At 38.6% G+C, this 25,743-nt stretch overlaps 1 protein-coding gene across 7 annotated transcripts in view; it reads right to left on the bottom strand.

The window, feature by feature from the left end:
* Positions 1 to 25,743, bottom strand: part of RBMS3 (RNA binding motif single stranded interacting protein 3) — a 723,228-nt gene that overhangs the window by 76,235 nt on the left and 621,250 nt on the right. For all 7 annotated transcript variants that reach the window (XM_075493193.1, XM_075493195.1, XM_075493194.1 and 4 more), the window contains 2 exons: positions 12,718 to 12,824; positions 1,346 to 1,392 (listed from right to left, as the gene is read on the bottom strand). In XM_075493193.1, coding sequence (XP_075349308.1) covers positions 1,346 to 1,392; positions 12,718 to 12,824 — 154 coding nt within the window. The remainder of the gene's footprint in view (positions 1 to 1,345; positions 1,393 to 12,717; positions 12,825 to 25,743) is intronic.

The following is a 25,743-nucleotide window of genomic DNA, read 5'->3' as shown; positions in this document are numbered from 1 at the left end:
GGAGATAACTTTCATAATTTCAAAAAAATTATTCTTGAAGTAAAATGATATTAATCTCAAAGGATCATTCTAATTACAGTTTCCAAAACATTCACACAACTGACATGCAGGAATTCCTTTGAAATAAAAGCCAGTTGTCCAGATGAAACACTGGTGGATTATGAACTAGTGATGGCTTTATTTATAGCCTATAACGTGTTACCAACTGAAAAGTATGATGATAGAGGAGAAAGACTCGTTTGGGAGGTCAGAACAGGGAAACAGAACCAGAGGATTCTGAAATCACAACTATGTAAAAACCCTCTTTTTTCTGAGTTGCTCTAGTTTGGCTGCTTCCTCCCCAACATGGGAATATCACGAGTCCTACAAAGCTACTGCTTGTAAAGGGCAATTAAGCAAAATATACTAACTATTATAATTGTGGTGTTTTTTTTTTTTTTAAACTACTGGGAATGTCAGTATTTTCCTAAATGTTTCAACTAGCAGTGCCCTAAAAATATTTAAGAAATAAACCCATTCTTGCCTATATCAATACATTATCCCCTTCAGCTGGAGAACGCAGATGGGGGTATGCATGGAATTTGATAATCATATCAAACACCTCTCTGATCAAAGAGTGACTCTCAAAGAGTTCAGGGCTGAACCTCCTGCTTCTCTTCAAATTGTTGTTAACATCTCTGAAAGGATAGTGAGATTTCAAGGCTCTGTTTTTCTAGCTCATGAAATAATTGGAAATGTAATCATGCAGGTAAATAATACAATGATGTAACTTCTCTGCTGAATTTGAAAAAAAGTTACAATTCTTTGTGTCGGCAAACCGTAGCTGAGAAATGAAGAAGAGTGCTGCTCAGAATTTCACCCCTAAATCCCATCTGCTTACACACTAATTTAAGGCTTTCTCCCTATTTGGCATTTCTATTCAGACAATGCGATGGAAGCCAGCCAGCCTGTAGAAAGAACCCCACATGAAGTAACAGCTCTATTATCCAAAATACGCTGGAATCTTCAATGATTATTTTAACAAAAGCAAAGTCAGTAAAGGGAAACTTTATTGGTTTCCATTTCATGACAGAGAGCACTTAAAAAAACATTCACTAGCATTTGCCAAATAGAGATGGAAACTATTAGGAAAAACAACTTCCCATTCCAATGGATATTACAAACAAGAGGGCATAAAAACAAAAGGGAAACTAAAAGAAGAACTTGACAATATAGCATTACATGCTTCAGAGAAAATATGACTGAGTGCATTTGCTTCTGAATAAGTTTCACCACAGAAAGAGAAAACAGAAGATGGCATTCAAAATAATTTTTAAAAAGGCATAAGAAAACATGCATTCCTTACCCATTCTGTATAGCAGCTGTTGGATCGTAAGTCAAAGCCATGCCAGCCTGCACATAGTTAGGGAAGAAAAACAGATTTTTACTATTACTGCAGAAAAAAAAAAAGACACCAAAAAAAAGACGTTAAACATACTCTAAACCAATATGAATAAAGACTGAATGCAACTTAAATGGAAATCTAAATTCTCCAGGGAAGCTCAGATGGCCCAAAGCAGCACGGACAGATTGGCTACCTCCCCTGCCTGAGAGATCTCTGAGAAACAGATCTGATCAGTATGTTGGTTGTCATCTCTCCATAACATTTAGGCCAAATGGTGTTTTTGTTGCACCAGTAGCAGTTAATAACTCCACTGAGATCAATGCATTTACATCCAGTTGCACACTATAACAAGACAGGGCCAAATCCTGCTATTGCCTGCGAGACAGGTAGTTGGTAAATATTCTAAAGCCAATTTCACGAGAGCTTCTCAGGAAGGAGTCTCATCTTTCCTACAAAGGCGTGACCCCAGTCTACCATTTCCCCAGGCTGTCACTCGTACTTACAGTTAATTCATTACCATGAGACAAGTAACAAAAAGTGGCCTGTGAAGCAGAAAAGACCAACCAAAAAAAAAAAAAGTGCTTGAGCTTTTAAACAGGGCTTTTAAAATACTTCAGAGGTCTGGACAGCAAAAGAATTTGTTAATGGGCTACACAGAGCCTTTCAACTGCCATTCACCACCAAGCAGATGGTGACCTGTGCGAAAGGATTTGGCAGTGTCCAAACAACGTCCAGTTAACAACCGTCACCACCGCCACCATTAGCAGACATGTCCACAGGTACCGCAGGAAAGGCAGGGAGAGAGCAGGGCCGGAGACTGAATTTCTCACTCCACCTTATGCTCCAAGAAGGCAGTCGGGGCCGTGCGGGAAGGACCAGCTTCTTCCCCAGCATCCACTTTAAAACATGGGACTGATAATCTCTCCTCCCGCATAACTGCATTTGCTTTGACTTTTTGTCTTCCTTATTATTTTTTTTCCTCCCTTCATGAAATACTTTCCAATGTAAGACACTACCAGGAGACGGGAAGACAATTCCCTTTGTGCAGGACTAGGAGGAGAGAGGAGAGTGCCGCCATTACTCAAGGTGCTCCTCTCCCTTTGGGAGCAGCTGAAAAACGGCCACGCCACCCTCCCACCCCAACGCACTGTACTTCTCTCCGCTTGTCATACAGACCATATGCTCGCTTGCTTCAAGGACAGGTGCTTTACTAACTGTGCAGCAGGGTCCACACTCCTGGTGGGAGATTTAATGCCCCTGGACCCATCTACCAAAGTATTTTTGAATAATGGCATCTGCCCCCTTCCAGATGGCTGCTCAGACAGGTCAGGAAAGCGTTCGGGCTTGGCTGGCTCCCATGCAGGCAGGTGAGCAGCCCGGGTAAACGCTCTGGTGACGAGCAGGCAGAGAGCGGGCAGCACTGCTGGAAGAGCCAGGTTAGCCCGGCAGCTGCACGCTGGTCTAAGAGGAGACGGTCCAAGTTTCCAGAGGCCAAAAATAATTTCTGATCTGAAAGGGTAGGCTTCACACTACCTTATGTAGCCAAAAAAAAATGTTCATGTCAGTATTAAATTAGTATATTTTTCTCATTATTCTTTCAAGCAGATGCTAGGGCAAATGCTTCGCTTATTGAAAATGCCATTGTTTTAATAAAATATGTACTGTCTCCCAAGCAAAGGATAATTCAGGAGACTGAGGCCAAGAACACATGGCGATTTTTTTTTAAATGCATTCATTTCATACAAAGAAAAATAAAAATGGCTATTTCTGCAAGTTTAAAATGTCAAAGCACCAAATTTAGGGTGACCCCAACTACTGCTAATTTTGATGTAAAAAATAAATTAGCTTAGAAAATCATACGAGATGATCTACTTTACTTGTTTTTATATTCTTATGTCTTATACATTCTCAGCATATTATGTTGTTTGGTAAGGTTGCATTAATTACTAATGGAAATGTATACAGTTCATCCCGAAAGAGAGCCAATAAAACTTTAATATCATAAACATTTTTTGTCTGCAATACATTTTAGTGAAAAAATCCTCTCTCATATTCCTTTCTCTTTTCAACACTTGTAAAATTTGTTATTGCTCTCTTTTTCTATTCCTGTGCTGGTAAAGACAACTTAAATAGTATGTACAAGCCCTAGAGGGACAGAAAAATTAGTTCTAACAATTTTTTAAAAAACTTAAAAATAACTTAAGATATTCTCTATAAATCAAGGTGTTGACATTTTAACATCTCACCACACATCTACTCAAGACTAAGAAAAAAACCCCTTATAATCCCTTGGGAAAGGAGAGATCCAAGCTTTCTAAATAAGGGAGTTTCTAGATCTAAAAGTCCTTAGAGTTGCCTGGATCAGAGCCCATTATATACCACAGCTCGCATTAGTGTGACCTGGGGACAAAGTGGCAACAAGGGAGGGAGGGCTCTTATTTTAGTTTCTCTGACATAAATAAGTATGAGGGTGCAGAAAGGGTAAATTGCAGCAGCTCTTTCACTGGAGCCCTAACAACGCTCAGTGTCCAGACGAGACCTGCAAACACGTGGTTACGCCGCTTTCAGCTGATATTAGAGCACGCAGTCGTGCACCGACCCTCAGCTTGCCCTCCAGCCCCATCACGCCCCAGACCGGCGTGTGGGTGCATGCAGACAAACTGCACATACTCCGTTCTCTATATATTAGCATCACGTCCATTACATATGATTGGTACTAGGAATAAGGGACACCATTGTGGGCCTGGCAAGTATAAAATATGAAAGGCTAGACACTCATCTCCTTATCCATGCTCCATATCCATACTGCACGGTGACTGATTACCAGAATCTGTTCAAGTACTTCAGCAGCGACCACTATAAATATCACTATCACATTTGCCAGTAAATGAAAGTTTCACATTAGACAAATACGACACAGCGTGTGGCAATACGTGCATATGGTACACCACCTACAGTTTGCCTAGTAACATTGCTAATATCCCCCATTGCTGAATAGCCTTAAACAGCTGCTATTTCCAAGAGCAGCTAACAGAGGACTATTTACTTCTTTCTCATCAAGTTGTGTAATTCCTCCCTACAAAATTATGCTGGCTGGAAGCCCAGGAGAGGCAACAGTTAGCCTGGACCAGTGAAAGATTTATGGTCTGAAGCATCCTCATTCATCAGGAATAAAAACTGATGAGCAATAATAACTTACTGGAAAATTGTCTGCACTTTCCTCCATAGCACACAAACAGGAATTCCAAAAATACAGAATATTAGGGTTGGCCTCAGACTTCCACGTGATGGAGGTCCAGCTTATTCTGTCAAAAACAGTACCGAATATAGTTGTCACTGTGTTTAATATGGTATGAACTACACCGAGGCACTGGCTGATGCCTCTATGGCAGTCCTCAGTTGTACTGAAGAGTATTTTCTTCCAGGCCTTTTCATCCACTGTTTCACTCATGTTTCAGTGGAAGGACAGGGTCTTATTCCTTCTTCTGATAGTGACACTTCCTGATGAAATAGCACCCGAGAGAGTGGCACTGATGATGGAATGCAGCTTTAGGAAAATATTTGTCAGATACATCTTCCATGAAGGAACAACTGAACCACAAAATTTTTATGCCGCTCAGCCAGACAATTATTGAATGAAAATCCTGCACCTCAACATTTCAACATGCAATTCCTTAAAGCAATCAAAAAAACCAACAAAAAAAGGATATCTGCTATCAGTCCAACACATAATAATAAATAAAGACCATTCTCAATGATTACTCGACTGGTGTGTTCAGAATGTCACAAGTGACGCAGAAACAAAACCAGCTCATTTAAAGTACTGATTTTTTAAAAAAGACTATTTAAACCATATGTGTTTACTTATCACTTATTTTTACCAGTGTCTGAACTTAAGACAAAGGAATGAAGATTTTTGCTATTTTGCTGCTGCAGTTTTCTAATTGACATTGGTGAACCAAGAAATTCTAATAACAAGAGATCCACTCTGCACCTTTCTTTAAATTTAAGCTCTTTCCTTCAATAAAGTGCTGGAAATATCAGAAAGCCTCTGGAAGGCAAGGGTTCCCCCAGGAAGTTTGAAGGCCTTTGTTCAACACTTTACTGTGAAAAATTTTCCATGGGCAAAGACAAGGTGTTCTGTTTCTGTTTTTTTTCCTCTCTTTGTTATGATTTGAACATAAATGAGCACATTTGCCTCATTAAAAAGACTCTTAGACCATCACATTTGCATTGCTTATGCAAATTGGATTTGTAAATCTCTCAAAGAAATGATTAAGTTGTGGAGTGATTATTAAAAAAATGATCACATCTTCAATATCATGTGAAATAAGGTGGGTTTATTATTTCTCTTCCAAATCTCTCTGAACTCTCACAAGAACAACCTTTATCAGCCCAGTATCTGTCTTCCAGCAAACAGAAGTATCTGTAAATGACCGAATTTTAGGATGCATGATATCTTCTTTGCTGCTGGGAAGTAGCTTCCAGAAACAGCTTCACCAACATACCATCACCTGCTCTCAGTGTATGCATCTTTCCCTCCCTACGTGCAAAAATTCACCATATTATTGACCTACTACAGAGATGTCCCACCTCTTCCTCAGAGGTGAATCTTCCACATATCTCCTCGAACCTGCTCTGGCCAGCCTATGCCTAGTGCTGGAGCACCTGCGCAAAGCAAGGCTGCTGCCACCGCAGCATTTCTTATTGTGCAGGAGGCCACAGTCTCACTGGAAAAATATTGTAAAAGCCTACAAACTAAGAAGGGGTGAAATCCACTGATGCGGTGGGTTTTCCAAGCAGGAGGCTCCCTGCGTTTCTCCTCCTTAAGGTGAGATTTGGAAAAATAAGGCTCTACCCTAGGACTCAAGGGATTTCTGTCCTGAACCAATGTGGGAGTTAGACCAGAAGATAAGTCTCTCTTCCCCATCTCCTCTGACTCATCCCCTCATCCTTTCACAATGAAGGACTGCCGTCCCAGGGCAATGGGTGTGCTCTTGGCTACTACAGTGGAATAAATTGAAATTTCAACACTGAAATTCCTGTACTTGTTTTGTTACCACCGCTAATATCTGCCAGGCATCACAGCACAAGGATCTCTTGTGCCCTGACAGCAGATACTCTGACTGAAACACTTTGAAGAAGGAAGACAGAGGAGGGGGAAGAAACCAACAACCCAGATGAGATTCGTTTAGAATACTGATTTAATAAAATAAGCTCAGTCAGCAGTAAAGTTAACTTGGCAGAATTCCTTCCTTTGATTATTTAAACAGTTCTGTCAGAAATATTCCACATTATTAGAAATATTTCTGAATTTATTTCTGAATAAAAAACACCTTTCTTTTTTAGAGAAGGAGAAATCTAGAATGTAAATGTGACACCTCTTAAATATATAGATGTGTATGAAAGAAATGGAGCATTTCCCAGTGATGTGTGCTCCTTAAGCAGCTGCAAGTTCTGAGAAAAAAGTGGTTGTGGAGAGAAATATATATCATATTGAGGTCAAACTTGGGAAGCGATTCATGAACCTCAGAAGGTCAGAGGTTGAGCTGATAAACACAATGACAAGTTCAGATATCCAAATGAATGACAAGAAACCTTTTTTGTCCTACAGAACTGGACTGGAAGTCTGACCTACACAGCTTCTGTTCTCGGTGTTGAGTTACTTTGTTCCCACTTCAATTTATCTGATGAGTTAAAAGATAAGTGCTGAAGTTTACAAAAGCTAAAAAGAAAAAAAAGAGGATAATATCCTCCTCATAGAGACATATATAATACAATGTAACTATTCTGTTTCCACAGCCAACTCATACGCTTAACCTTGCCATCTTCAGGTCTACAAACCATCTGCTTTTGGGGATCTGGCATACCCATTTTGCCATCAATCTGGACCAGTGTTAAATCAGCTGTGGATTACAGTCACATCTGCACGCTAGATGTGTGTGTTACAGTGAGTTGGGAAGACTTCCAGGGATGGCTTGCAGCACTACTGAAAATGACAGCCCACCAAATATCTGTCGGGGATACAGCAGAGTGCAGAAAAAGATAGGTCCTTTTCCCCTGTCTCCAACATCTGTTTATTCTCCATAAGAAAACACTGTCGTAGCAGCAGAATTTGGAGGAAAACCCAACTGCAAGAAAACCTCTGGGGCAAATGGCATGACATCTTTCACCGCAGAAGGAAATCCAAAGCCAAAATGAAAACTAAGAAAACTAATCTCAGAGAGTCCTGATTCTACTTTAACCAAACCATGGCCCTTATTATGAGTAAAAACGATCCCTTTTAAATTCCTGATTTCAGGGACAGTGATTTCATATAGGTCATTATTTTAAAATATTTGAAGCTCAAACCCAACCATTTAAACTGTTCTTTGGTATTTGTACCACTTAGGCACCTTTTCAAAATGTTGCCCACAATGACAGCGTCTTGTGTCATGAAGAATTTTTAACACATTGCTCTGTATCTTTTTACTTATTTGCCAGTTAGCTTTTGCCCTTCTAGTTTCTTCCTCTGTGTAGGCCTCTCTTCAGGTTCAATTCCTCTCTTTGCTAAACTAAGCTTTTGCTGAAAATAAGCACACAAAATACTGACCAATGTCTAACTTACATGCACGCTAAATATATAGTAAATGTCTTTCTGTGTAGTTTGCATACGAGGGTACTACTGCATATCTGGACAGACCTGGAAATTGTCTCCCACAGAAAAGGAAAAATTATTTGTCTAGGTATAAAATAAATCAGCCCTCGACACTGAGGATTATGGAACACAACTAAGTAGTACCTATCTCCTTGGAAGCATAAAAAGAAATCTATGTCTGAGTTATAAATGAGCCTGGCACAGATCTACTAATCATTTCTAAATGCCTGCTGCTGGTAAAGAAGCGACGACTGGCACCAGGATCAACTGCTTCAGCCCTTCACTGGTACTGACTTTACAAAAAAATCAGGAAGTCTCTCAAATTACCTATTGTGTGTTTTTCTCTCTAAATTACTGTTTGCATCAGACAAAATTGTAATGAGTAGCAGATAAAAAGAGAAACTGTTAAAAGCAACATTCCAAAACTACTAGGTCATCTTATTTTTTTAAGAAAGAATTAAAAACATGTTTAATTCTTTAGACATTTCACCAACTGATCTTGAAAGAAAACAAAGGAGAAATGGGGAAAGAAGGAAGAGAGGGAAGGGGAGGAAATGGAGGTTAACCTCTTTGCTATTGAGAAACAAAACTGTAACCCAGATCACAGAAGCAAGAAAGCAATCAATAGAAGAATTATTGGTGGCAATTATTAAATATCATTATAGACACCAGTCCAAATTCAGTGACAAGGGGGTCGCATTCAATGGTGCATGTCGCTGTTGTGATATATGTAGCAATACTGTAATGGTGATATTCTCTTGCAAGAAAGACAACACAAATATTTAAATGGTCTAAATTTTACAGAAACTTGCAAATGAAGTATCAAGGGTTTCAAAATATTGTGACTGTAAAAAAAACCTTAATCACTTTGGGCTGACCAGATATAGAAAGGCTACCATTTCTAGAACTGTTCTTTCTATAAGAATGTAAACAATAATAAACTTTGGGCTGATGCAAAGCATTTAATTTGTTTTCAGTTTATGTGAGATTTCTCCCTTTCTACCAGGTAAATTTCAAATAAACCCTCTATAAATACACATATCAAAAGATTTTATTTCTGAATAAACAAACCAGAGTTTCAGTAACTCTGCAATAAAAGATTATGTTGTAAAATTTAAGTTTCAGTTTTTAATCCAATCTGATCTCAATTTGTAACTACTCTTGATTCCCCAGATGCATTTTCGGTAATGAACATTTTTTTTGAGAAATGTCACCCACCTCTATACTTGTCAATTGCAATTTAGAGGTAAATTAAATCAAATATTTTACAGACAGAATTTGAATATGATTACCCTCTATCACCATCTCAACGTGATCTTGTCAGGGAAAGTTTCAAAACAGAGTGCTGAATTAAACTGGTATGACTCAGAAAAAAACTATCCTGAAATAAAAAAAAATAAACTAATAACGCAGTTATTAGGTCAGAATTTCACTGCAAATATTTCCAACATTTGCAGGTTTCACTGTACATTTATTGCATCTGTAGGTTAGATGCCTAATTTGACAGCCTTTTACAAAGCCATCAGTAATCTAAGCTCCTTAGTCCAGAACTGGTCAGCCATCACAAATCCTCAGTCAAATGCCTCAGTAAATCTGCTGAGTATTTCTTGAGGCTTCAAACAAGAGTGGAAGGGTAAGGACTAGAAAGTGCTACTCAAGGTCAGGCATTCTTCCCTGGTTACAATTGGCCAAGTAACCAAGTACCCAAAAAAACCCCTGAAAAGCCCTAGAGAAATTCAGTGTATTCCTAAAGACTTGACTTTAAAAGGTAAGCCAATTTAACAGCCAACTGAAGTATTTCTATATGGCTATGAAGCAATCTACGAAAATGTACGATAGGAATATGATTTTCTATTACATTCCGCAGTATGGCCTGAAAACTTTACCAAAAAAGTAATCCTCTCTTACAAAATTCCCCAAAAGCTCTCCATAAAAGAGAGCAAAACCTCTGAGAACAGCCTGGCCAGAGAGGCAAAGCCTGCTGCGCCCCACTAAATCTCCTGCCATTTCCCCCTTACAGCAGAGTATTGGGCACAGCCGCCTGTCTCTGCTTCACATACTCAAATTTTTGAGGCCAGTGACAGAACTGTTAGTGCCATTTCTCTGGGGTCTGTCCTTCCAAGCAATAATTCTCACGCACGCTCAGTGTTAATGCTGGTTAAACCTCAGAAGTTTTAGAAATGCCCTTCACATAAGTATGCAAGAATGCAAAGGCTTATCTGAACAACAGCCAAATACATCTTGGTCTAGATACCGCAGGATTTGGTCAGGATGGAAATACTGAGGGAGTAATCTCTTGGACACTATTTCAATGCTTTTCTTTGGGGAAGAAACCAAGAAAAAGCAGAGGTTCAGGGAATATTTCCAGATCCCATTTGTAATCAGAACTATGACACTTGTCATATATCAATTATTTCTCACTACTCGCTGCCTGTTCTTTTTTAAAGAAATTAAAGTTGACAGGAATAATTGTAGGAAGGTTACCCGAGTGCTGCTACACAGAGAACAAATGAATGGTACATCGTGGTTAGAGTAGGATCATTAAAGGACAAAGAGTTAAGAAAACCCTACTGCATATAAAATATGAGAGTAATTGCACAGAAGGATTTTACATTGGAAATAAGAAAATTAACAATAGTGGGGAAGAAATCCAATAAATGAATGACCCTAAAAGAGAACATGCACTCTTGTCTTTGATGCTTTGAGTAGTAAATATCCAATGGGCAGCAAGGTCTTAACCAGATGTTAGTAAACCTCAAAAATCTAAGAAAATCTAGGAAAACAGAGCACATCCCTAGCCTGAAATATTTCTGAGTTTGTATCTTTACAGTCTTTCCACATTTGCAGATTACACCATGACCACAGCTCTGTAGTTGATTGTGAACAACAATAAGGAATGATGTCTCCCAGCACTGAAAACTAGTTTTTAAATGTTGATACTATAAACACACCAACCACACCTTGCCTCTAGGTCACAGGGATGTCACTGAGCTTAATATGAGCCACTCCACTAGCAGCAAATAAACCAAGTACAAGGTAATAAGATGATGCCCTGAGGCCATAGGCATAATGGTGGCTTGTTGGCTTTCACTTTATATTCTCTTGTTTATTGATTTGAACTGAAGGAAGTATAGAACAGTGGAGATAATAGCTATGATGGCATTTACTATTTAAACGGGGATTTAGAGGTCTTTAAAATATAGATTGTTGACCTTATTAAGGGTTTATTATTGTGTCCTATATATAGACCTTTGTTTTTCAAGCTCTGTATATGATGACCTGAGTCTACTGCTTGAAGTACTTCTTGGGCACTTGTTCCTCAGCAGATCCTTAACATGACAAACCATAATGGTTCCTAGGAAGACGTCTCCATTTTTTGAGACATACGACATAAGAGACCGCAATGAACCTTTGGAGACTTCTGCAATCTCTTGTAGCAAATGTGGCTGCCACACTGGCACTTTCAGCCCACAAAGCTAAAAATATTTTGGAGCATTGCTGTTGGAACAGTGCACAATAACCACCTTGCTGGAGGGAGAAATTTCTATGCTTTCACGAGGCCTTTCTGTTTGTTTTAGGAGCTCACCAATTGTGCTAGAGTATATATGTCATAAGCTAATGGTCCAAAAAGTATTAGCAAGCAAAATCAAGTAGTTAGAAAAAAGCAGAAACCCTGTAGAAACACATAACTTAGAAATACCAAATAGTTTTCTTGTTTATTTGCTTTGTAAAATTGAAGTAAACATAGCAAAACCCACCAAAAAAAAACCCAGAAAGAAAAAAAAAAACCCTTGTATTCCAGTGGGTCACAATTGAGCAACATACTTTTTTTTTTCCTTAAAGTCTCTATCATAAACACAAAGAATAGGTGTTTAGGATGGAAATACTTGTAAGTCCTTCAGCCTTCGTAGCTATAATCATGTGTAAGAAGGTACTATGACCAGATCTACCTCATTTATTCAAGTGTCTTTATACTATAATAACATTCAAGTAGAGTAAACAAACTCTTGAAGAGTCAAATAAATTCCTTTCTTATTTCACCCACATTTGGAGTCACTTCATGTACAAGTACACAGAAAGGAAACTCCAGTAACAGACTATTGGCAGCAGAGCAGAAAGCAACCGTTAGATTTTCTTTTAACTTTGTACACATGATGGAGCTGAGGCTACTGTAATCTGTTTTGTCTTGGACAGAATGAAGAGCCCAGCTCAGATAAGCTTTTGGGAAACTTTTACATGGACCATACATTTGGATGTGCAAATGCATCTTTCCCTTTTCTAACAGCCCACCTATTTCCTGATGATGTTTTATCACCAGGAACTATATAGAAGAAATAACATTGTTGAATTGCTTAAGTGTAAATTGATTTGGGGTTTATAAAAGGTACGCTACGGGTGCTGACGGCACACCAGTAAGAGAATACTGGGCTCAGGTCTGGCTGCAGACAGAGTGCTCGTGGTGGGACAAGGCTGCGCACGGTTCCACACCAAGCTCTGAAATTCTCTTTTCCTGTAACTTTACACTCCGCGCATTATTATAAGCCTCCCTCTCCCCCCTGCTTATATATCTTTTTCTGCGTGAAACTATTGTATTTTGTGTGCAATCTGACTTCTTCGTAGCCCTGAAAGGTAGACCTCCAGGTCTGCAGCTGACTTCTGCCAAACCCGGGGAAAATAATTGCCGCGTGGCACTTACCTCTCCTTCTCTGGGCCACGGCCTTCCATTCTGTGTGTATTTGCTTTGATTCTGGCGCTTCTTTTGCCCTCCATCAGCAAATTTGCACAGCAAAGGCTCAGTGGGGGCTGTGAAGACAAGAAACCCAGTCTATATTAGCATCCCCCCCAAAGAAAGTGATTATACCAGCAACAGTAGTGCTTTGTAATACTGATCTTTTGAAGTAAAATCTTGCCTTCCGCAGATATTTTTTGCCTCTTTTAGCTTTGACTCCACTGGCAGCTGTTCTTACTAACTAAGCTTCAAAAAATATATACTGGCAGCCCTTAAAAGAATTTAGCAAATATTGTTGAAAAAATAATCAGCCTACGCAGAATGTTAAGTTGCTGTAGTGGAATAGTAGAGTCAGGCATTAGTTCCAGCTAAGTTAGACACGTATTCATGACCAGCATTAGTGCAAGGATAAACACTGCTTTACTAAAGCAGCTTTCTGTTTTTATTGTAAAAACTTTGCAAGAATCTGTTTAACGAATAAGTGTTCTCACTATTTTTGTGTTTCTCGGCACCCAATCCTTTAAAAATCTGAATAAACAGAATAAAATAGAGACTTTTGCCAAGCACAGTCCAATTAGCTTTCTTTTCCTCTTAACTCCTCTTTTAAGCAAGTTGGCAGCTGAGAAAGCCCCTTTCCTCTCCAACTGAGATCTCGTGCGTGTGAATACAATAGTCAGGGGGGCCGGAGCCCCGGGAAGAAAGGCTATTCACAGAGCTGCACACCCCAAAAGGCAGCTCACAATAGGGCCCCCTAGTGAAGAAATTACCACACATCAAATGGGTACAACAGGAAGGGAACTTTGTGTCTTGGGATCTTTTCCCATCCACCCAGCTTTTAACAGCCTCCTAAACCTTTTTCAGCCAAAACTGTAATTAGCTTGCCGGTGGGAGCTTGCCTTTGCTGCCTCCTTCTTAAAAGCGGGGCCAAATTCTACCCACTTCATTAGGTGTATGTCAAGACTGTCCTTTATTGCCTACATCAACAGATAAGTAAACCAATATTGGCTTGGTTGAAAGAAATCTAAAAATGATGTGTCACATCTGAACTTTTTCAGGAATTTTTGGGTTCCCAAGCATGAAAAGTAGAGGCTCTAGTTAATTAACCAGAGTTTTTGATGGAAAAAAGGCAAGAAACCTGTTTTTTTTCTCCTCGTTTCCTGTTTCTGGGAAGCTAGAAATGTTGAAAGAATAAAAGTGCAGGGACGTGAAGGAAATGTTGCAGTAAGGGCGTTAGTTAAGTTGCTGACTTATTTATTTGTAATAAAAGTAAGGATTTGGTTAAAGGATGAGATAAGTTCATATAATATTAAAACAAGCTCACCTCCCCCAACCTCTTAGTTACAGCCAGCTCAAAGTGGGTCAGAAAGCGCAGATTAAAACTGTGACCACTTCAAAACTGCAACCAAGGAGCAATGCACATAGAGAATCTCACATCAAAAACACAATTTCTCATTGGGACAGCATCACTTTGGCTACTTCTGAAGCTTTAACAGCTTTGTTTTTTCATTACCATTTTACCAGGCTAGTAATTTCCAAGGTCACTAGAAACTGAACTGCAGGGAACAATCCATTATTGGCAGAAAGCTTGACTGTGCGACCCCAGAGGTCCTTCCCCACCTCTGACTTCGATTATTGTATCAGATTTTGGTAGAAGCAATGCTCAGCCAACCATTTTAAATTTAAAATAATGAAGGTTTAGAAGCATCCAGGTGGCTGTGGAGATTCTTTCTGCAGATGGAGAGATTTTACAGGGCTGATTGCCCTGCACTTTCACCAGTTTTACTCCACAGTGCGATGCTGCATGATTTCAGAGGGGTTACGTACAATTCACTTTGATGGGACTGCGAGGGAGAAGCAGGTGCTAAGCCAGCATTAGAGAAAGACCTATTAAACGTCACATCTGAAGCTTCAAAAGCTTTTTGTTTTAAGCCCTGAACAACTATCAAGCAACATACGATACCATTAGGAGGAGCATGCAAAACCAATCTGCACGTTGGATATTTACACATGCCATGATCATCTGCTAATGTACACATGTGGTATTAGCCCATATACTATGATGTGGTTGAGCAAGCTAGGAAGTCATATGGTTTACTACACATCCTCTCTATATATTAGCCAACCGCAAATAGGAAGCTGTTGTTTTTCTGGACTTCCCAATATCCAGCATTACCATCTGACAAGCTCTTATTTGTTAACTTGGGGCTTCCTAAAGTTGACTAAGATTGAACAGAACTGCCAAACAACTTTACCCCCCTGCATCTAGAAAAAAAGTGAAAAACATTGTACAGACTTTTCAAGGGGTAGGGAAGAAGATGGAAAAGGACAACGGTGCCATGCCCTTCACAGGCAAGTTTCTGCACGGGAGGTTATATTCCTCTACAGCAAACTGAGGGGAATTCTGGGGAAAAAGTCAATCTGTGTCAATCAACATTAACATTAGCAAAAAGATCAAAAGAAAATGTTCTGACAGGAAGACAGAGTCCAGATAAGATGGTTTTGGGTTGTTTGGGTTTTTTTTTTGAAAAACACAGACATGCAGGATATTACATCCAGCAAGATAGAAAATTATCTTATTAGCTCTGAAGTGGTGTAGGTCTTCATGGTTTATACCTGGAAATAACTGTGGAAACCAACCTCAAAATATAGAGAAATCAAATTAATAACCTTTCTTCTTTGAGGACATAAGGTAGAGCGTTAACAGAGTCTTAGGAGTTCAAATGTGTTGTTCTAAGTAAACAGAAGAACTCCAATCTCTGGTTTACTTCAGCCCTCTTGAAATCCCTTGTAAGAAAGGTTCTCTAGGCTTTGCAAGATCAGACGCACATGAATATTTGACATTAGTACCATCATTCTTACTAATCAAATACATAACAACAGAAGATACCGGAAGGAGCATATCCTATTCCACTATATCAGCAAAAATAATTCTAAGTAGAGTTCTTTTTTAATGGTTTCATGAAACGTCAGAAGTGCTTTAAAAATAATAAATTTACTTCAGACAAGAAAAAAATCACAATTAGGTAACTACGGTTATCAATCCAAAAAGAAAATATTTAGGAACTATTCAAACAATATCAACATTATGCAAATAATATCAAAGAATTGCAGCAGAAGCGGGGTATTTTACCCCCAAATACTTCAGAAGAGGAGGAAGGAAAAAGGGGAATCTTTTAAACTTTTTCTGCTTTAGCTTTCTTCCATTCCAGACAGACACTCTTCAATTTATGGACTGAATTTTAACTTTTCTCCTTTTCCTCTGTATGAACACACTGACTGAAAATAAATGCCTGCGTCCCTGCCTCTTCCCTCACCTTTTGTACTGCTGACTTAATAGAAAATGTAATTTGGATATCTGCAGATGTTCATATTTTGAACCGATAAGCACATCTTTTTGTATGATTCTTGACATCCTCAAAGTTTTGAGCATGTGTGGTATTTTGAAGCATATCTGGAAAATCTACTGTTGGTATTTTCCTGTCAGAAAACTGAGAATTGATTCACTTGAGACAAATTTCAGGCTATTCCATCCTGATAAACTCTTCAAGATAGAAGGCACTGCTCTTTCTTTGACTTCTACCTGACAGTAACAAATACAAATATCAAGAATAAATAACGGCTTTAACCTGAACAAGGTTCATTAAGCCATAACCCATTTTTCAAGGAGAAGATTTCAATGCTTGCTGTAGTTCCCATCCAAAGCCTGCTCTAGTTAATAAGACATAAATAGCCCTGAACTTGGCTTTCAGTCCTGAGAAGGAAGCGGGATCAAATTGATAGTGCTTCTAAACAGCATTTGCCAAGATATTCAGGGCTGCTTTAGGAGAGGGCAGTAGTTGCTAGTGTTCAAATTCTGTTCCCATGGAAGTCAATGGCTAAAGCCCTATCTCTCTTCAATCAGGCCCTGAATTTACTCTAAGAGTTCAGTGGAGGTGAAAGAGAGAGACTGGTTTTATGTCAATCAAGCCTGTCGATATTGTTGGAGCTCCCTTAGGAGATCAGCTTCTCATGCTCCGCTACTTTAGATGGACAGACTGTGCAGACAGACAGCACTGAACTGCCAAAAGGCTGTTGTATCACCAAAAGCAACCCTGGTATTTAAAATAGGACAAAACCTTTAGATGGAAGGAGATGGGGATAACAGTGCCCCCTTCTCGAATCTGGCAGCCTCTTAGAAATGTTCCGTCTCAGGAAAGCAACTTCAATTAAATTGGAGAATTCAACAAAAAAAGCAAACTTCTAACTAGTTCTGAATACATAATTTCCTTATTCTTTCTTTCATCGGAAGGCAGATACACTTGAGCTTCTACATATGCAAAAATGTATATATTCATGAGCATGTGCTTCATAAAGGAAGATGAAAGCTGTCATTTGCATTCAGTGAATCTTTTTCGTTATTTCAGGTGCTTGGAAACTTTTTCTCTCTTAAGAGTTACTGAGGAAAGCTTGTTCTCCACAACTTCCAATTCAGTCATATAGCATCATCTGTCCAGCAATGGCAAGAATTACATATATAAAAAAGTAATAACAACAACATACTTATGTATTTTAACTGCTTTCACTATGAATATTTTTGAAGACAGAATATTTTTCAGCATGTCAGGAAGAGTTTAATCTCTTCTTCTCATCTTCTGCAAAAATGAAAGTAACATTTCCAGTAGACAGCCTAGCAACAAGTGCATTGTGAACATTCATGTGGATCTTTAAAAATCTTCATTTTGTTAATGTGAAGAAAAATGATGAGAAAGTCATTGGTATACCAATGAATGGTCAGTGCACAGTCAATGATCTTTTTCAAAGTATGTTTTTATGAGAAAGTTGGATTAATTTATTTTTCAGCCTTGGCAAATCCTCCTCCACAATAAAAAAGGAGCAGGGCAATAACTGAGTTCACAATTACACCAAGCATCCAAACTGATCAAGCTTTGATAACCGTTTTTCTTCTTACCTTCCTTCCAAATTTTAAGTATTTTGATAACATTTTCATGTACAAATCACACAGAATATCTGATTGAAACATCCATGCAAGAACCAACCCCTTTGTCTGCCACAGATCAATCATTTTTAGTCTTTAAGAAAAACTTCATCCTACAGTAACATCAAAGCCACTTTGTAAGCAGACCTGTTTACTCACACAGTATTTCAGAAGGGGACATGAGACACACAAAAGCTCTAGAGGCAAAGCAGGACAGAGCAAGTTAAGGTTCTGATTCCATACCCAGGCTCAGATGGATATACCCAGCAGGACTACAGTCTTTACAAAACCTGCAGAGTTTATTTACAAAATTAATTTTGCTGTTGTAAGCTTTAGAATTGTAAAAGTTTCAGGATCCCATCAACAAAGCGACTCTCTGCTCTAGTGAGTCCACTGGCTTCTAGGAAACTTCTGTCATGCAGTACTTATTCATCCCAAAGTCATAAATAAACAAAACCCGAGCTTCAAGGAAGATTAGAAAACACAACCATAGCCATTCTGCTCTTGGAAAATGAAGATGAAGAATTACAAAAGATGGTACGTGACACAAAAGGACAAAAGGACACGTAAGGAGAACGCGTTAGCTGAGTAAGGAAACTGTTAAGTAATGAAGCAAATAAACATATCATCCTATCCCACATGGAGTGCTTGGCTTGCTGAAGGACAGAGTTGATAATTTTGTGGAGTAATAGATTTTGTCCCAGAAGTCCACGATACTGGATGTGATGTCACAGGACAGACCCTAACATATATACATAGAAGTATAATGAAAGCGCACTATTACATGTTCAAATGATTCCTTGCTGCTCAGTGTTTTTGCAAGAGCCAGTGCTTTTACACAGGTCAAGCAATATACAGCATATTTGTCCAGTAGGTTTACAGTTAAATTTAACTACATGATATTCAGTGGACTTGTACAGCTGATTATGAAAGCAAAACAATGAGTTAACATTGCATTTTAGTTTCTACAACATACCACTTTCACAATATAATTATAGAAATCGGGGAAACGGCTTTACATAACGGAAAATTACCCCAAAGCAACAATTAAAAAGCAAACATCTGTTTGGCTAGCAAGGAAAAAAAAGTGATTTACTTTTGATAAACTGTATTATAGTTTAAGTAATTATCTCTAGTACACCTCTTTGTCTTAAGAAATGGGAAGCAATCCTTTCATCTTTTTGTATAATAATTATTTCTAAAGAGCAAGAATATACTAGAAAAGGAAAATAAATCCCAGAGGAGAAACAATGTGTCAAGCATAAAGTTAGTGTTTCTATTCTGTGAAACAGAAATCACTTGGAGCAGGTAGAACAGCTAACCGTATGCATACATTGGAGAAACAGCATGCCAACTGTGAAGTGTGGTCCAGATCTTGTTGCTATTGATGCCAACACTCCAGCTACTACATAGAAAAGTTATACTTAATCATATTGTTGCAGAAGCCCCCATAAAGATTAGAGCAGAGCAGAAACTAGAGTCTCCTTTCTATGAGAAACTGCAACATTCATTTCACAGTTTGCTTTTGTTTAAAAAACTATTTTCATTTTTAAGCTTTCAACAGAAGAGCAGATTGAGAGCTCCTGATTCAGGCCTATTAAAATGTTCCATTTCAATGTTGCTGATAAGGAGAAACTGTTATAACAGACAGCATTAAGTCGATACATTATTTTATGGTGATAACGTATAGAAACAGATGCTTCAATATGGTATTGAAACTTAAATAAAATCAATCAAAATAGCAAAGCTGAAATGTAGTATTAAAACAGTGCTGAAACGTTGTAACACAATGGCATATTTTTATTTTAACAAAGTCAATTTGTCCACCAACTCTAGTGCTGGTCTCCATAGGAGAGCATGAATGGATGAGGAGCAAATCCTGAACGGAATTAAGGAGTTCATTAATTAACTTTATTAACTAATAACTAATTAAATAATACACTGTACTTTAATGTTGGATTCTGCCTTTATTTTACACAAAAGACCTGAATCAGAGCTCACAGAATTTAGAGAGAGATTCTCAGTGAATCCAAAGCCACTCTGCTGAAGCCAAATTTAAACTTGAGGTAACTGCGATCAAGAGCAGAGTCAGGCCCGTGATCTTTGCCAGAGAAAGCAGCTTCCTCCAACTTGATGATACAGCAAAGTTCTGCCCCATTGGAGGTCCCTGGTGTAAAGCTGAAAAATATCAGCTGTTGTTCATCCTTTGCGCCCAGTGCTATGACAGCTCTTCACAACCTTAAACTATCGGATGAAAAGGAAGTGGGGTCTTTGAGGAGTGATTTGTTCTGCAGTTTTTAAAGTTCTCCAAGAGCCTTGACAACAAAAGAGGAGGTCGTTTTATTGAACGACTGTGCAATCAAGCCAACTAAGTATGTGCATCAGTTTGCAGAAATAATTTCATGCATCTATGCTTAGACCTGTATTTTCCATGACTTTCAGACGGGACCCATAACCAACTGAAATTTGGGGCACATTGTTTTAATGTGCCCATTCTAATTACAAACCGTATGATTTGGCTGGGTTAATACCTCCTGCAAAAACCATTTTGATAGACTCCTTTGGATTCCTGCCTCACTGGAAGAGCCGTGTACCAAAAAATTGAGACAGTAACATATTTTGAAGAGGAGTATTGGTTACGAGTCATTCAAGGCACTTCACATATTATCTGTGAGATAGATAAGAAATAAATATTGAAACAAGCAGATATAAAATGTTATTTTGTTAAATGAGCAAAGCCCCACACTTGCTCAATCAGCACCGTTAAAAAGTGAATGTTTAAGAAACCAACCCACCTTTCCATGCTTGAACAATTTTCTTGTGGCACTTATGTGCCCCAGCTCCCCTATATTTCTCTCATGCCAGAGTAACTAAGCAAAAAGAAAGAAGAGCCTACATAGTCTTTCTGGAAGCTATGCAAGTAATTAGTAGAATAAAGATATGATAATGCAATGGTCCCCTATCAAGAGTCTCTCCCCGTTGACAATAGCTGACAAGTGTGAACAGTTTTCAAAGAACAACAAAAAATACATATTGTTATGTTTTTTTATAGATTTTGCAAATGCTAATTACTATCTGGGATTCTGACTTCTATGATTTATTAAAAAAAAAAAAAGGTTGTTTTTACCATTTTTATGCCATTGGCTTCTCGTACAGTTACTGCTGCAGAGGCTTATTGTACTACACATGTTTGGGCAGGAGTTGATTCCTTCAAGTGAAACGAAAAAAATGCCAAACTTAAAAAATATTCCTGAAAGCATTTTAAAATGTTTTACTGTTTTTCATTGTGAATGCCTAGACCATGACTTGCCACACAGGCACACGCTTCTGCCATGTGTGACAAGAAACTAGGAGGGATCAGGTGAATAATATCCAACCCAAGATCCCAAGATGCAGTGAAGCTGATGAGAACACTTTCAATACCTTCAATGGCTCCTAGCTTATGACTTGAACTGGAAGGAAATACGACAGCAGTTATGCTGGAGTCTCTCTTACGAACTTTGTTCTCTCTCCCAGCATTTTTCTTTCAGTGCCACCACTCAGAAATTACAGGTACTAGTGTTTCATTGGGTCTTTAAACTGAAAGCTGCAATCCCGTCATATTAGTAACAACGTGTACAGAAAGTCAAGACAACTGCTAGCCTGTCATTAGGAACTAGTTTTCAGCAAAAAAATATAGAGTGAGGTTCTGCTGTCTCACTGAGTTGCCTCTCATCCCAGATAAGCATTAAAGCTGAAAGTTCTATGCTGCAGCAGTGAGCTAGAGGACAGTTCTGAGTTGGATCATGGTTTTAAACAAGTAGCACCCTGACTTTAGTGCATTTACTTCATACTGGTGTACCACTTGAATGCTCCTGTACCAACGTACACCAGCTGAGTGTGTGGTCCCAGGACTCCAATCTGCGGGTAGAAGTCGACTGAAAAAACCTCATCCTCTAAATGTGAACCCAAACGCACTCTTTAAATCCCCTCTGAGACTGCCCTACGAGCTTTTAGGAAGATTGTATTTCATATACCTTTTTGCCCTCTCCCATAATCTCAGAAGTTATTTTGTTTGGATGAAAATGGAGATCTTGTATTTCTTACTGTTCAATTATTAAGGAACAGCAACAGCGTCAGCTTCATCTGAAACGCTCAGCGATTTTTAAATGATCTCATGTACCGTAATTTATAATGGAAAATCAGGTACAAATAGTGTGAGATGCTTTCTAGTTCCCCTCTAATGGAAATAAAATGAATCCCTGGTAATGGGTGACCCTACTTGCTTCTGTGGTCACCCATTTTACTTTTTAGTGTTCCCTTTAGTAGTCTCGGGAGAAAAGAGCAAATGCAAAGCTTTTATCCAAAGCTGCTTCTCAAAACAATAGCTCTGCGCTTCTGCTCTAAAATCTATTTTTACTATTCTCATAAACTAATGTTATTGATCACAGAGACGTTGCTATTATCCCGCTAAGAAAAACTTAGTTGTACTGACAGTCCAGAGACAAAATGATTGGAATTTAAGCAGTACAAATAATTAATTCTGGCTCTGCTAATACAAGGTTATTTTATGTAGCTGTTTAAGTATTTATTATTTAGTATTGAATTTATTTATTTTAAATTTAATTTTATTCAGTTATTTATTATTTTTATTTAGTATTTATTTAGATAAACCAGACCATTACCATCATATCATTCCCTGTCTGTGTGACACTGCTAGAACTAACACTACGGAGAAAAGAAAATTCTTTTCAAACATATGTTTTCACTATAAACAAGGAAACCTGGCCAAATGTCTTATGTCAATACAATGATTTCTTTCCACCAGCATAATGATAATTGCTGTACACAGACATTTATTTTTGACTAATTAAGGTTCAGTCTTGGCATTCGCTGCTCACACTCCAACATATGTATACCATTAATGTCCAGAAGAGCTTATGCAATCCAGTGTTAAACTGCCTGAGGAAAAATGCTTCAGTTATGACCATTAGCTTATTTAATTCAGAAGTACATGTTTAAATACTACATTTTGTTTACTGATTGTGGGGAAAGACACATCTGTTGTGTCTCTGTGAATGGTCACTGCAATAAAAAAGTGGCCATATATATAATGCTAACATTATTTGCAGCTCTACTCATAGCCTGTTAAAAAGTAGCAGTAGAAAATTCTTACAATGGGAGAAAAGATTTGGTTTGGGTAAAGATGCGCTGTGCATGGTCAAAGCAGTAACATGACCTTCTTGATATCAGAGCTGAAACAACATATTCCTAGAAGCACTGATTAGTGTGGACGCATGAAATATTCCTGTGTAAATGAAAAAATAAACCCAATTTTTAACCAGCTATCAATCTGTACAACAGTTTAAGAATATTCAGAAATATTCAGGTTTTTTTTCTCAGACTGCCTGATGAAAATCCTTTTTATTTAAATCAGTTCTAATTAACACACATTCCAACGACTACTGGGTGCAGCAGCAAAAACTCCAATCACTTATAATCTAAAACATAGCTGAGCAATATAATTTTGCCACTACTGTGAGAAAGAAGGAAAAGCTGAAGGGAAAATTCTTTTTATTGTTATTGCCCTTCTTTCATTTTATTCTTCTGCATTCACTGGAAGACATAATGTGTATGTCCTGAAATGAGGGAGTTTGCTAGAAGCTAACACACAGCGTCGCCAACTTCCTCACTTAAATGCAGGAACACCTTCAAAAAGTGGATTTGACCCTGACTGTGTCAGAACCGTGGCTGGATATAGGTTACACAGCAGAAAGCATTTACGAAATGGTGACTGACTGATTCTTAAAGGCAGGAGTTCATTTCACTGTGGTAGAGAATATCCAAATCACACTAAACACCTTGGACAGGATAATTACTGTGTATCACAAAACCTCACCACGTGCCCTACGATCTTCTCCTGTAAACATGCCCAAAGGGAGGGAGGGAATACTTCAAAAACAACATATAAGTAAGGACACTGATACCCCTTCCCTTTTTTTCCCCGGCAAAAGGGGCGAGTAGCAGCTCAGAACATGGACTGCCGACTGCGCAGCTCCACGGGACACACCAAAACCCCCTGCAGCTCCAATTCGGTGCATCAGCTGCTCCTTATGGCAACTTCCAAGCCCCGAGTCTGCAAGACAGGCTTTTCTGGGTGCTACTGAACTGAACGTCACTGCTCCCCCTGCCACGTGCCTGCAGATGGGAAGCAAATGTGGCACTGGCATGTATGTGCCGAGAAAGGAAGAAAGGGTCTTGGAAAAAAAATTGCTCCGTGACTCCATTTCCTTGAAGGGCAAGAAGGCAACAAGCCCTTGAAGCATACCACCTCCTGGAGCTCCTGCCAGGACATGAGGCTTTGCACCAGCTTAAAGTAAGGCTCTGCCTTCAAGGCACAATTGTACCTGTGATTTCCATGACAGAAAACTGCACAGTGTTTTCACTGGGAATTTTCCACTAAGTCACCTCTTTATGACAATACTTTATCCAAGGGAAAGACAAAAAAGTGAAATTATAATCTTCTCCCAAGAGAATGGAAGATCTTACTCATACTTCTTAGCTCTTTTCAAAATGTGTTGATGATACCAACACTAAATCTAATATGCTATGACACAAGGAAAATTCTAACCCTTCCAGCTTAAAACTCCTTTATTACTATCTGAGACAATATCCTAGAATATTAAATAGATAACACTAAACCCTTCTGAAATTTTCAAGTGCAGAGCTCTCAGCTGAGGGTAGAGAAGGAAGCAAACTTACATATTAGAGACTGAGTGATAGCCTAATCTTCTTTAACTCTGTGTAATACATGTCTCAGAGGTTGTATGAAGGTCATGCTAGATCCTGCTTTGCCATGGGTCCAAAAATTATGAAAGGAATGTGATTTCAATGCTAAGCTTGGAAAAGTAAAAATCATCCTGTACTCTTTCAGTTAAAAATACCAGAATAATAAGAACAGGAGCGAGCCAAGCACAAGAAGAAAGAATAGGTGAAAAAGAAAAAAAAGGTATAGAAATAGGCAAAAAAAACCACCTTAAGAAAATGAAGGGAAAACCAGGAAGAGTAGGGAGAGGAATAGTTCTGAATTGCCCTTGAAAATGTTCTAGCTTCATACAAGAGCAAATGCAACTCATGTCCTTATCCATTTCTGGATTACAACAGAGGCTTTCACAAGTATAAAGACTGCAGCAAGAAAATACTCTAACTAAAAAAGCAAATGGATGGGCTAAATGTCACTGCCTATAGCAAACAGAATGACAGAAGTTTATAAGAATTGTGGTTTTGTCTGAAAACAGAGACTGAAGACCTGTTCTGTTGCACTATGAGGAACCCACTAGGACTGTAGATGGTCTCAATAATTGTATGGCATCAAAACATGAATGAAACTAAGGAGACTGTAGAGTCTCCTCTACACAAAAATACCAAGGCTCTGTTATTAAAGTTGGTTTAAAAGCTTATCTCAAAACTCTATAGATGATCCAACACTTATGTGCCACAGAAGATAAAATTAGAGATGACTACACAAAAGAGGAAAAAGCAAGGATCTCTCTTCCAGCTAAATTACATTATGAGAAACAGTAATAGGCTCTGACACCAAAATCCAACCACTCTTTAAGGTTTTGTCCCCATTTGGGTGGGATCCTTCCTTGGTTTGCAGGCATGTGGATGCAGCCACGCTGACATGATGAATCTGTGTGCAAGTCTATTCAAAGCATGATTACACCCAAACAGCAGTATCAGAGTCTGCCTTGACAAAAGCTGTCTCCAGCTGATGTGAAGCAGCAATTTTCTTCAGAGCAAATGATTTCATGAATCAGCCAGCAGGGAGTGACAACATTCTGCTGCCAGTGACTAAGTGTATGACCTCTGGGTTGCAATTTCCACCAGCTTAATAAGAGTCCATTGCAAATGTGATCATATTTTTCATTCTGCTGTTAACAGAGATGCTAATCTGGCTCTCAGTTTCCTTTCTTTCCTTTTTTTTTTTTCTTTTTGCCAGCTTTATTGCTTACAATGTAGTATTTCCCTGGAGACAG

The sequence above is a fragment of the Mycteria americana genome, chromosome 2, assembly GCF_035582795.1.
Source record: "Mycteria americana isolate JAX WOST 10 ecotype Jacksonville Zoo and Gardens chromosome 2, USCA_MyAme_1.0, whole genome shotgun sequence".
NCBI lineage: Eukaryota > Metazoa > Chordata > Aves > Ciconiiformes > Ciconiidae > Mycteria > Mycteria americana.
This window is presented reverse-complemented; position numbering and strand designations above follow the sequence as displayed.